Source organism: Echinops telfairi, unplaced genomic scaffold, assembly GCF_000313985.2.
Source record: "Echinops telfairi isolate 266 unplaced genomic scaffold, ASM31398v2 ScPeMD7_443;HRSCAF=831, whole genome shotgun sequence".
NCBI classification, from domain to species: Eukaryota; Metazoa; Chordata; class Mammalia; order Afrosoricida; family Tenrecidae; genus Echinops; species Echinops telfairi.
In genome coordinates, this window is record NW_022104341.1 from 2,718,146 (window position 1) to 2,731,576 (window position 13,431).

General features: G+C 44.9%; 1 protein-coding gene across 3 annotated transcripts in view; it reads right to left on the bottom strand.

Annotated features, from left to right (window-relative positions):
* The window catches only part of MOV10 (Mov10 RISC complex RNA helicase), a 34,750-nt gene that overhangs the window by 11,221 nt on the left and 10,098 nt on the right, over window positions 1-13,431 (bottom strand). For 2 of the 3 annotated variants that reach the window (XM_004699172.2, XM_045292161.1), the window contains exons 2-3: window positions 604-810; window positions 124-359 (exon numbers count right to left, since the gene is read on the bottom strand). In XM_004699172.2, the coding sequence (XP_004699229.2) occupies window positions 124-359; window positions 604-810 (443 nt within the window). Of the gene's footprint in view, window positions 1-123; window positions 360-603; window positions 811-2,527; window positions 4,613-13,431 lie in introns of those variants that run through there. The other variant, XM_045292160.1, reaches the window with a different exon arrangement.

The window sequence follows — 13,431 nt, forward strand, 5'->3', positions numbered from 1 at the left end:
CACACACACCACACCACACCACACCACCCCCACCCCCTCTGTGAACCGGAACCAGCTCTATACTGACACCAGCCTTTCTGAGGCAGAACTACCAGGTGCTCTCTCCTTTGGGAACCTGCTCACCAGGGCCCAGCGGGCAGGGCAGCTCCCGGTCTTCCTTGTAGAAGGTGAACTGGGAGGTCCGGCAGAGTGGTAAGAGGTGGGTGAGGGTGACCGGCTGGACTCCTCCGTTGTGAAGCCTCAGGGTCAGTTCCTTCTTACAGTTCAAATCCAGGTGGATAAAGAGTTGCCCATCTCGGGCTTCATGCGGCCCCTGGACCTCTACGTCCACTCCATGTTTCCCATGAAGATACTCAGCCCTGGAGAAAGAGGAGTCAAGGAAGACCTAGGGCTGGAGGGGCTGGACCGGCACTTGCCCTGGGGACAAGGACAGTTCCAGGTTGGGCATTGTGTCAGCTTTGCTTAGGAAACCCACCTTTTCCTGCTCCCAGACCAATGAGCTCCTTCCCCACCCACCCCCTTTTGCTGAGGGAACCCACTTTCTCTCCTCAGACCAGCTCCCTTCCCCCAGCACTCATGGGCCACCCCCTCTCGCTCACACACCTGTCATAAAAGATCTTGGCTAGCAGCGACTTGTGGTGTTGACTAATATCTGAGCTTAGCTTCATCTCCCTCTCTTCTGGAACACACTCATCATCGGCCCAGCGGTCGAGTCTGAAGAACCTGACCCGAGTCTTGGTGACATAGGCTAAATTTGCAATCTTCATTCCGTACAGCATGGAGGAGAAGCCAGGGGTTCCAGTCCCGAAGCTGCCGAAGCAGAAGAGAGTGGGAAGTAAGGGAAGGCGGGGCTAAACTAAGGTGAGGCAGCCAGGTGGCTGGGGACTGAGGGTCTGAGGCCTGCTCCGTGCTGGACAAAACAGGGCTGGGCCCAGAGGCAGACTCAGACTGGGAATCTGAGGAATTTCATTTAAATGTTTCAAGGGAAGGCAACAGGATTCCCTAAGATGAAATCTGATCTTTGTTGACAGCAGGTTGTGGCTTGTGAACGTCTGAAGTGAGAAGCCTAATCACGGGCTTTGAGTTTGGAGGACTGAGGGAGGAGAAAGGAGGGTTTCTGGGAAAATGATCTAGGGCAGAAAACAAAACAATGTACCCAACAATCCAGCAAAATGCTCATGCAAAGAGAAACCAAAATAAGGTGACGCAGAGGGTCAAATGTGGGGCCCAGCCTGTGAACAGGTGTGAAAGAGGGGGGCAGAGACAGCACGAAAAGTCCAGGGTGCGTGCGCAAGGTGTGAGATCAGGCCGCGGTTTCCATGTGAAGTCAAAGGGTGTGGGGAACCCAAGCAGGAAGGGAAAGGATCCTTTTCCAGAGATCCAATAGCTTGGCTTTGTGCCTAGAGAAGTGGAGACAGGGAGAACTGGTCAGCAGGACAATGCCCTCGAGGCCCGGTGTCTGGAATGCAGTCCAGGCAACCCAACAAACACCTACAGAGGCCACTTACATGCCAGTCACTGGGCTAGAGGCTGGGGCTTCAAAGTGCAAGGCATCCAGACCCTGTCCCGAGGAGCACACCGACTGGACACACAGAATCCAGCCAGACGCCATGAGCCGGAAGCTTGGGACCTCCAGGGGCCCTGAGCTCGAGCTGGGGACAGGACCCTGACCACGAGGCCTCTCCAGGAGAGTCCCGAGGGACAAACTGGGGCTAACCCCCCTAAGAGGGAAGGCAAGTACCCCATGCAGAAAGGCTATAGCTAGAGGAAGGAATGTGTGCGGGTGTGTGTTGGGGTAGGGGTCACCCACTCTACCCCTCTAGCTGGGTCATCGAGGATGACTTCACCCCTGGGACCCTGCCTTCTTCATCTCTTAAACGAGGCCAAAAGACTTACCTTGCAGGGCTGCACTGTGGGCTGTGGTGAAGCCCTTGGCTCGGTGCGAAGCACATAAAGGGCTCTCGAGAAGGGTGAGCTATATTAGTGTCACAGGGAGCCTGGCCATCCAAGACTGACAGTGCAGGGAAGAGGGGCAGGGGCAGCAGAGGTGGGCAGGGACCAGGTCATGGACGGTTTTGAATGCCAGGCCGAGAAGCCTGGGCTGGACCCTGAAGGCCAACAGCCCCCCTCCACCCATCCCTTCTCTGGCAGCGGGAGGACACTCCGTGGCGTGGCGTGCGTCACAGACACTGTCATGATGGGGACGGCTGACGGCCTCCCCTCGATAAGAGTGATGGCAGTCTCTGTGAAGCTCCATCCGCATGGTTGGGGTTGCAGTTAAGATCCTTGGTGGTTACCAGCATCTCCCTGGTGCCCCTTGCCTGTAACTCTGCCCCTCTCCTTCAGCCCAAGCAAAATGGGGGACTCTTCAGGGAATGGAATGGGTGCTGATTTTTTTTAAGATAAGAAATCACCTTTAAAAAACATAATAGAAAATGCTCAATGTTAGCTACTATTATTAGTATTCATATTAGTAGTAATAGTAGTACCAATAGTAACAGTAGTAGTAGGAATCATAACAACTTACTTTCAGCCCCGGTCAGGGGCTACATTGTGGTTACAGAACCACCCCTCGGTTGGTGGGTTTTACGCAAGATCATACTTGCGTTTCAGATCACTCTGGCACCAGGACTGGAAGATGGATTTGCTGGAGGCAAGACTGTAGGCAGGGAGACCAGTTAGAAGAAGACCAATGCAGTAGTCCAATGAAAAGATGGCGAGGGCTTGGAAGAGGAAGCGGTACAGATAAAAGAGAAGGGGCCAGATTTGACAATATTCAGAGTATAAAATCAACAGAATTCAGTGACTGACAGGAGTTGGGTAGCAGGGAAGCTGGGGAGAGAGAGGAGTCAAGGATTGGGACAAGTCGGCTTGGCTTCGAGGACTATTCCCAAGATTAGGTGTAAGGACAGGAGGAGGATGGGGGGGAGGGGGCTGACCATCCATTTGGATTTGGACATGCGTGGCTTGAGATTCCTGTGGCCCAGAGGCAGCTGGCTCAGTGAGTGAGTCAGAAACTGGGAATGCAGACCAAAGTCCAGGTGAGAACTTAACACTAAGGAGTCCCCAGGTAGCAGTTAAAGCCAGGGGCGTATTTGTTCTTTAAACCTTGAGCTCAAACTATCCCCGGATGTCCTCTTGAAACCAAACAAGAAAATAAAAAATAAAACAAACAAGAGTTTAGTTCATTGAATAAAAAAATAAATAGCGTAACTCTTTGCCTTGGCCATTGGGCTCTTTTGACAGAAACGAGATCAAATAGACAACAGGCCCACTGAAGTATGGACGAGCAGCTCAGGAGGCACGGGTCTGATGGAATCATCTGGGGAGAGATTGTGGGAACGAGGACACACAGGCAGAATGTGCGCCCGTCACTCAACTGCACTTGCAGAAATGGTTGAGCGGTTGGGTGGGTGCATGCTTTGCTGTGTATGTATTCTTACCATCAGATTTTGGAAAACACCCATTGAGAGAATAACCAAACGAGAAAGTGCCCAGCAATGAGGATGAGGATGGGAGGCAACAGTGCTCCACAGACTATGTAATGATTTCCCAACGACAGAGCCACAGTAAAATAAACAAAACACTGACGGGTGTGGGATCTCCCAGGAAGCATGAGGAGCCTGAGAACAGTCCAGGCCGGGGAAACCCCACAGGACATAAGAACAGAAAAGGAACCCTTCAGAGAGCCAGGAGAACCAGGAGGCAGTCTCCAAAGCACGGGCATTGCCATCAGAGGCTGCTGAGGGGCCAGTAACAGAGGGACCCAAACCAGAGGATTCTTCATAATGCTCACCAGGGTCCTGGGGTAGATCGGGCACAAACTCATGTCTACAGAAGCCAGGTTCAGCATTAGAAGCACACTCCCTGATACCTGCAACCCTCCCAGATCCCTTACCCCACTACCCACCAGCCAGCTGATTCCAAGTCACCGGGATCAGAGGCAGAGAACAGTCTCATTGGGTTTTCGAGGCTATAAACCTCTGTGGGAGAAGGTGGCTCCCTCTGAGCAGCTGCTGGGTTCAAACGGCTAACCTTGTAGTTAGCAGTCCAATGTGTAACCCACTCGGCTACCAGACATCTTACACAGTCCTATCAGTAGTGTAAGGTAGACTGCGTCCCTCAAAATTCTGCTGTAAGAGAAAGAACCGTGCAGGCACCATGATTTGGGGCTCCAAGCTTCCAACGAGGGGTAGGGGAAAGAGAGGTGGAGGGGCTAGGAGTAAGTGGGGTGGTGGTGGGCAGGGGCTGAGGGGATAGAACAAATGGGGGGTTGCATGTTATCTAAAGAGGCAATGGCCACTCGGCTCTAAAAAACTGTCACCAAGAAGGGTTACAGGCTCAAGGTTAGTAGACTTTCTGAATTTTAAAAGCAGCAAAAATAAAATCAAAATTTGAATGTGAAACTTCCTATATTTGGAAACTCTAGATGAGCACACAACAGGCAAAATGCATCTTTAGACCTTGTGAAATTTCTACTGAGAATGCTATCCTCCCACCTAAATATTACCCCCAACGTCTGAATTCGCACATGCCTTGTCTAAGGGTATTGAAACTTGGAAAACTCACTGCCATTTGAGTCCATGCCGACTCATTGCAACCCTACAGGACACGGTGAGGCTGGCTGTGTGGGTTTCCTGTAACTCTTGGAAGTAGAAAGCCTTGCCTTTCTCCCGCCGAACCTCTGGTAGTTTTGAACTGCTGACCTTAAAGTTAGGTAACCACTACACCACCAGGGCTCCTAGTCTAAGGGGATGGTCATTTGTAAAGAAAAAAAGAGAGAGAAATCACTTACTCTAAGCTTGTTTTGGGGGGTGGGGTGGGGGTGGAGGAACCAGCTCTTTATAATAAATTTAAAATTTATTGACAATATAAGAAATCGAGTACTATATTTAAAGAATAAGCCTAAGAATGCCTAAAAAAAAAACAAACCGAAAAGATGCTCCTAAAGCAGCAGAGAAACAAAAATCAAACAGATTTTTTTATTCCCAACAAACTGACAAACATGAAAATTAGCCATAAAACGCATTGCTGGCACACATATGTGGAAAAGGGAATGCTCGTGCACTTGCTGGGAGAAAGGTGAAGTCTTACAATCTCTTTGGAAAACTATATGGCAGTAGCTACTAGCACTTAAAATGCAGGTATCTTTAACTCAGGAATCCCATCCCCAAGTCTATCTCCTAAAAAGAAAGGCCCAGTATTCGTGGGTGTTTACTCCTAACACAGAAAACTAATCACACAGATATAAAAATTTATCACACTGGCCCAAATAGCTAGAATTGAAAGGGCTGACAACACCAACTTTGGCAAGAACGTGAAATACCTAAACCGCTGAATTATCACTGACTGGAGTGTAAAATGATGCAATCACTTTGGACTACACTACACTGTGTCCCAGAAACTCTAATCCTAGGTCTACCCACCCTGCCCCCCAGAGGAACATGGAAACAAATAGCTTGCACAACGTTCACAGCAGCTTTATGCAAAATAAGCCTAAATCGAAAAGTCTCTGTGAAGAGGAGAATGGGTAAACAGATGTGTAGTCATACAAAGAAATACTACTCAGTGATGACAAGGAACTGACCCATGGAGCAGTTTGGAGGAACTTCAAAACCACAGGGGAAGTGGGGTGGGTGGGTGGGGTGTAGGGTTTGGCCGAGTAAAAGATGTATTTCACCCGGTTTCCAAATTTATTTGGCCTACCTCTTCTTTTTAAGAAGAAAAAAATTACTCAACACCTCCCTGGCAATTAAAAACTTTAGTACTAGAGCCCATAATCCAGGATAAGGTGTAGGCATCTGCTTTTGCATAAGCCTGGTTGCGTAGTGGTTATGCATGTAAAATCAGCAGTTCAAAACTACCAGCCGGTCCACGGGAGGAAGATGAAGATTTCTACTGTCAATCTTTGGAGTGTCGGAAACCCACAGGGCAGTTCCATTCTGCTCTACAGGCTGCCTATAAATCAGAATGGACTTGCGTCAGTGAGTTTGGCTTTGAGTTTTTCATCTGCTTTTGCAGGTAGTCTGGATCTTCTTCTCGACTCCCCCACCCCTGGGGTGCTGGTGGTCTTGTCCACTTGGTGAAACTGTCTGACAAGATTCATTGCCAGGCATTACGTTCTGGAGCAAGCACCATAAAAAACAGAAACATTTCAGAGCAGTGGTTGCCTCTGGGCTGGTAAGGATGAAAGCTAAGAATGGGCAAGTGGGAACTTTCTGGGTGGATGTGATCAATGCTCCTTATGTCAATAGCAGTCTGTACACAGCTATGTGCATTTCTCTCTCTTTTTTCCTCCCTATGATTTAATAAGCTTTATTTCAATGTCTACATAAATAGGAGTTGGTGTGGAACAGTGAGGCATTTTTCTGAAGAGTTAAATTTTATGTATTAAACAATAGAACTTGGTCTTGTTTTCTCAGAATCCAGCCAACTGACACAGATTCGTTCCTCACCAAGCATCTTTTTATTTTAAATTGTTTTATTAAGGGCTCATCACAATCCATACATACAATTGTGTAAAGCACATTTGTACATTCATTGCCCTCGTCATTCTCAAAACATTTGCTCTCCACTTAAGCCCCTGGCATCAGGTCCTCATTTTTCTCCCCTCCCTCCCTGCTCCCCCCTCCCTCATGAGCCCTTGATAATTTATAAATTATTATTTTGTCATAGCTTGCCCTGTCCGATGTCTCCCTTCACCCACTTTTCTGTTATCCATCCCCCAGGGAGGAGGTCACATGTAGATCCTTGTAATTGGTTCCCTCTCTCCAACCCCCCCTCCCTCCCTCTACCCTCCCAGTATCACCACTCTCACCAAGCATCGTTCATCATGCCCCAAATTTAAAATCTTTGGTTGACACTTTTCTTATTTCTGAAAGTCTTTTACATCTTTTGTTACTGAGTTTTTGTTTTTCAGATTTTTTTTTCTCCCAATAGGATGTTTTGGTAGGTAGGGTGGATTTTGATATCATGCAGGCTGCTTATGTCTCAATGGTCAGTGGTGGGAGAACGGTAGGATGAGATGAGGAAACAATAATCACTTGAACATTATCTTATCCTGAAGGCACCCCCCCCTATCACACAGCAAACAGTGAATATGCTGACAAGTCTCTTGCTGTACAGAAGGTCAAAGAGACAAAAGCATTACATAATCACCTTTCCAGGACGTACCACCTTATACAGCCACCTCTCAACACAGCAGCATATTGTCTACAAAATCCCTTTAAAGTTAACATCAGCCCCAAACCCAATGCCTGCTTCTAACATCAAAAACAAATACATACACTGCAGTGGAGGCTACAATGACGGTTTACGGGAGTAAAACGCCCAGTCTTTCTCCCTCGGAGCTGTTGATGATTTCAAATTCTCGACCAAGAAGCCCCAGGCATAACCAGGACATCACAGGGCTCCCAGGTATGTGCATTTCTTAAAACTTATACAACGGTGAGTTGTCCCTTTAAATGTCAATTTCATTCTAAAAATAACTAGCAGGTGTTTAGGAGTGAAAAGCGTGCATGCCTGAAACTTACTGTGAAATACATTTAAAAACAAAGTTTCAAATGGCTCGTTGGATGGATTCCAAAAACCAAAACCAGCTCACAGCTATCGAGTGGACTCTGACTCCTGTGAGCTTACAAGACTGTACGCCTTTACTGGAATAGAAAGCCCTGTTGTTCTCCTTCAGGTGGCTGGTGGTTTTGAACTGCTACACCAGCAGGGATAAACCCAGTCATAGTAATGGACAGTAGGGCAGATGTGTTCTAAAGCGAACAGTGCACAGTGTTACTGAAGGAATTTAGGTGAAGGGTATACTGGTGTGCACTGGCCACTGTACCTTTTATGCACATTTGACATTTTTCATAATAAAATACCGAGGGGGGTATTAGCCCTGGGTGACCCAAGCTATGTGCTACAGACTACTGGACTTTAGACTGTTATTTTTTCTTCTTTTATAAATAATTTTATTGGGGGCTCTTATAACAATCCATATATCAATTGCATCAAGCACATTTGTACATATGTTGCCGCCATCATTTTCAAAACATTTTCTTTCTACTTGAGGTCTTAGTATCATATCAGACCCCCCCCATGACCCCTTGATAAATTATAATAAACTTTTTTCATATTTTACGCCGTCTGTAGTCTCCCTTCATCCACATTTCTATTGTTCATCTCCCTCAGTTCCCCCTTTCTCCCACATCCCCTTAACGTCATGGTATCCCTACTCCCATTATTGCTCCTGAGGGGTTTATCTGTCCTGGATTCCAGGTGTCCAGAGCTCTTATCTCTACCAGTGTACATGCTCAGGTCTAACCAGATTTGTAAGGTAGAATTTGGGTCATGGTAGTGGGACAGGAAGCATTAAAGAACTAGAGGAATGTTGTGTGTTTCATCGGTGCTATGCTGCACCCTGGCTGGCCCATCCTTCTCTGTGACCCTTTGTGAGGGGATGGGATGTCCAATTGTTTACAGAGGTGCTTTGGGTCTCCACGCCGACCCTCCTCATTCACATCGATATGTTAGTTGGTTTTGGGTCTAGACTGTTCTTTCAAGGCACTCAACATCCTTCAAACTAGATCCTGTTCAAACATCAAACACATGAAACAAGTTACTACAAGCTTATTTTGGGTAAATTTTTTTTTTAATCCATGCATAATTTTTTCATAAGATGTATTTTCTGTAAACTATTTGAAGACCCCCTCATATAAGGGTAAGAGGCATAGCAAAGTGTGACAAAGAAAGTAGATGGTCTGGCTATCAGAAGAATGTCTTCCAACAAGCAGCCATCTAAGTGAGGCCTCAACTAAATCCACATGGAAGAAGCACAGCAGCCTGTGATCCAAGGATTGTAAATAATAAAACTGAAATCCCAAAATGGGAATGGTATCAGAGCTTAAATTGTGAATACCTGGTTTGCAGAAGGCTATGGTTGACAATGGTAGCCTAAAATCCATTTGCAGTGTCCCTACATGGATTAAGCCTCTGGTGAATCCCCTCTGACTATGGTCTAGGATGTGAACAGCCTGGTTACCAAACAGAAAACATTGTAAAATTGTTTATGGCAGATGTAGTTAGATTAAAATGTAATGTATCATTTTAAGATATTACATTTTGGGGTGAGCAGGGAGGGGAAAAATGAGCTGATACCAAGGGCTCAAGTAGAAAGCAAATGTTTTGAGAATGATGATGGCAACAAATATACAAATATGCTTTACACAATGGATGTATGTATGGATTATGATGAGTTGTATGAGACCCCAATAAAATGATTTTTTAAAAAGATAATACATTTTGACCCATTTTAAAGTTGTTTATATTTGAAACACATGTGACTTAAGCCGCCAGTGAAACCCCTCTGACCACAGACCAGGGTTGTGAGTAGCCTTGTTATCACGATTACTGCAGATACAGGTAGGTCAAAATTTAACACCTTTATCATTTGATCTCCATTTTGACCCTTTAAAAATTTGTTCTAGTTTTTATTATTTTCAGCTTTCTTTCCAACTGAGGTTTTTCTCTAATTCACTTTGTTGGTTTTAAAAAAAAATGTTTTCCTGTATATAAAATCCAGGATAGGTAAATTCAAACAGTAACTGGATTAAAGGGGGTCTAGCAAGAAAGGTTGGGAGGAGATGGGGAGTTAACACTGAGCACAAGAAAGAAAAAATATATATACATTATTTAACAGTACCACCAGGGTTTATTTGTACAAACAGCACAAGAGGACACCAGCAGCACGCAGGAGCAGCCCAGGGCTCACACCGGTCCCTCGCACGGAGAGCTCTACTCTGCGGGAGCCGGGGCGCCTTTGGCAGCTTGAGCCGGAGTCGAAGCCTTGGCTGGAGCGTCAGCCTTGCTTTGAGCCTTGGCCTTGGGCCGGCAGAGCCTCAGACCCTTGGCAATACAGTACGTGCCACTTGCCAAGCTTGGGGTGGGTGATGTAGGCCAGTCAGCTGAGCTTGCGGTTGACACCCATTGGGCTCTGGGCCATGACCTCCGTGGGCTTCACAAGACCCTCGATGGCCTTGGCGTGAGCATCCGTGGCCTTGGCGTTGTTGGCCTGCATTTTCTGCAGGCCCTTCTTGTTGTGCTTCTTGGCGAAGCGCATGTTCCTCAGGAACTTGGGGTCCACCCCCTTACGAGATTCACATCATTGTGACTGGGGTTTCTTGATGCCGTTTCTGTGCCATTTCTGGGGTTGGTTGTGTGTGGTGTGGTTCTTGGACGCCACTGCTCCCGGAGTGCCAGGGACCAGAAGAGAGCAAAGAAGATATTCTAAAACTGATTGCGGTGATGATTGTCAGCTCTTTTTAATGATAAACTATTGAAATGTATGATGTGAATTATATGCCAAAAAAACTTAAAAAACCAGCAATATATCAGAAGTATCTACCAAATGATGATATGTGATTTCCATGACACATTGTTGAGAAAGATAAATGAGATGTAGAAAATGTGTAAGACATTTTTTCTTTGGTGCACCTGAAGAAAGGCCTGGTGATCTACTTAAATACACACACACACACACACACACACACACACACACACACACACACACACACACTGTGGAACACAGTTCTACTCTGACACACATGAGTACCAAGCCACTGGAAGGATACTTAAAAACTTTTAAATGCAATGGTGAGCAAAAACATATCTTGGTTGACAGCATGCATTACCTGGGCATGGGCTAAATGTGGAAATGGAAGTGAGATGTTGACTTAAAGAAGGGTCCACAACAAAAGAGGACATATAATGATTCCATGTGAGCAATCTTACATGGGTTTGATCTAAGTGTGTGATCATAAATTGATCAATAGAGGTGGTCACAGAGAGTATCAGAAACAGTAACTCAAGGTGAGTGTCTAACATAAACATGAAAGGGTCCAGTTCCTAGGTCCCAAATGGTTGCTTAGAGGTTTTATATACATTTGTCCATGCATATACTGTATAAACAATTTTTAAAACATACAAAATTTTTTATTATGAAGGATCTTCAAATAGTTCACAGAAAGTGCATCTTATGAAAAAATCATGTATGGATTTAAAAAAATCTCACACTAAAAGAAATTGAAAATAATTTGTTTAACATGTTTGAACAGGATCTAGTTTGAAGCACCAAGAAGGATGAGATATCCGCTTGAAAAACGCCCCTCTCAGAGCAACATAAATTCTGCTAAAACTGAAGAGGGAACAAACTTATGGTAAAGCTTGGGTAGAAAATGATAAAACCACTGATGCTTTCTAAAACAAAATTATGGGGAAAATGCCTTAAAGAAATCAGCAGTTTACAAAGAGATAGAGAACTCTTTTTAAGGGATGAGACGCTGCGCAAGAAGAAACCCACAGCTGCAGACCATCCACCAATTTGCGAGGCAACAGCCCAGACCCTAATTGGAGAGAACTGACAAGTAGCAGCAGAGACAGCAGCCAGCCAACACCACGGAGCAGAGGTTCCCACCCTTCTCCATGCCGCCACCCAGCAATACAGTGCCCTAACATTATTGTCGTTGCTACTTCATCACTGTCATTTTGCTGCTGTTATGAACTGTCATGTAAATATCTGATATGCAGGATGTATTTTCATTGTTATAAGATGTACATAATTAAGCATAGTGATTAATAAAAAAACAATGTCATTATATATTGTGAAATATTTATTTCTAATGGCAAGTAAGTGAAATTTTGTCTCGAAGCATGGTGTAGCATGGGTAACAGTCTTCACGCCTGGTATTCGTATGTGGGGGTATCTGCATGTGGGCGGACCCGCCTGGAGACAGAGAGAGGAGCGGCGTCTGAGTTCCCAAGACCATCGGAAATATGTTGAGAACCGCTGCCATAGAACATCGACTGTTTCAGCTCACACAACTTTTTTTAGCCTATAAAGTAGTCTAAATACATTAAGGCTTAAGGTAACCATTGTTTTATGCAGAGGAGGGTAGTTTACATCCAAAACATACTAGTTTACATGAGAATCTTTAAAAACAAAAAAATGTACCATATTACCATGAAGAAAACAAAATATGGGTTTGTCCAAGTTTTTTCATTCAGTGTATCTTGCTTTCCACCTACTTATATCTGATGGACAAAGAATGATCTCTGTTTTCTGATGGATTGAGGGAGAAAATTAGTTGAATGGTCTGATCTGAAATGTTTACTTTTTGAGCAAAAACCCTTCATTGATTTGCTTGGACAGTTAGTAATGCAGCTTACAAATCAGTACAGCTTAACAGTGACTTGGAAGCTCTTTTAAATAATAAGAATAGCTGTAAAAGGCCCTGAGGAAAGGGAAACAGTGAAATGTTAATATTCATACATCCAAACCTTGAGGAGGCAAGAAGGTGTCCAACTAGCTGTAAGGAAGTTATCCGGCACAATAACCACCCGAGTCCGACACCCACTACTAAGGCAGGTTGGGGAGACTCTCATCAATGTATCAGATGATTCCCAGCAAAAGATAGTCACAGACACTGATGGCCAAGCACCCACACAAACCTGACTGAAAAATTAAAGTTGAACAAACCTCCCATGGGATGGGTAGCAACATCCTTGAGCCCAAATCACCTGCAAACCAGAGTAGAGCTTTCAATGGGAATTTTAAACAAACAGGATTAAGATCCTGAAGCATTTCTTAGAAGTGCAAAAGGAGATCAAACCTAGTTTTATCAGTACAGTCCTGAAGACAAAGCACAAAGCAATGGTGCTCAAGAAGTGGAAGTGGCCCAATCAAAGCAAAACAGACTGGTCAAGGTCATGACAATGCTGTTTTTAGGATGCCCAAGGCATTTTGCTTGTTGACATTCTTGAAGGACAAAGAAGGATAACATTTGGCTTATTATGAGTGTTGTGGCTTATTAAGAGCATTGTGAGAGTTCACCAAAGCTTTAGAACAGCTGTTGTCAACCTGTGGGTCACCACCCCTTTGGGGTCACCTGATACATCCTGCATATCAGATATTTACATCACAATTCCTAACAGTAGCAAAATTACAGTTATGAAGTAGCAACGACAATAATTTTATGGTTGGGGGTCACAGCATTAGGCAAGTTGAAAACCACTGCTTTAGAAGAAAAATACACAGGAAAGCCTCAGCAGAGTTTCTCTCTACCTGACAATGGTTATGCTGGTTCTTCTCATCAAACAAGGGCAATTTTTCATGTGTTTCCAAGGGAAAATCATTATGCATCCACCTTACAGTCCAGAGTTGGCTCCTGATTGTTTTTTTGTTTCCCAATCTTAAACTATCTTTAAAGGACACCCAAGTTTCTCTTGTTACTAATGTAAAAAGAGCTGTATTGACGTGGGTAATTTCCAACGATCTTCTGGTCTTTAGGGTGACCTTGATGGAGATTTTTTTAATGTATTATTTGTTTCCATGTTTTTGTGGACCTTTTGAAGGGTCATATAGCCCATGCACTATTCCACAAT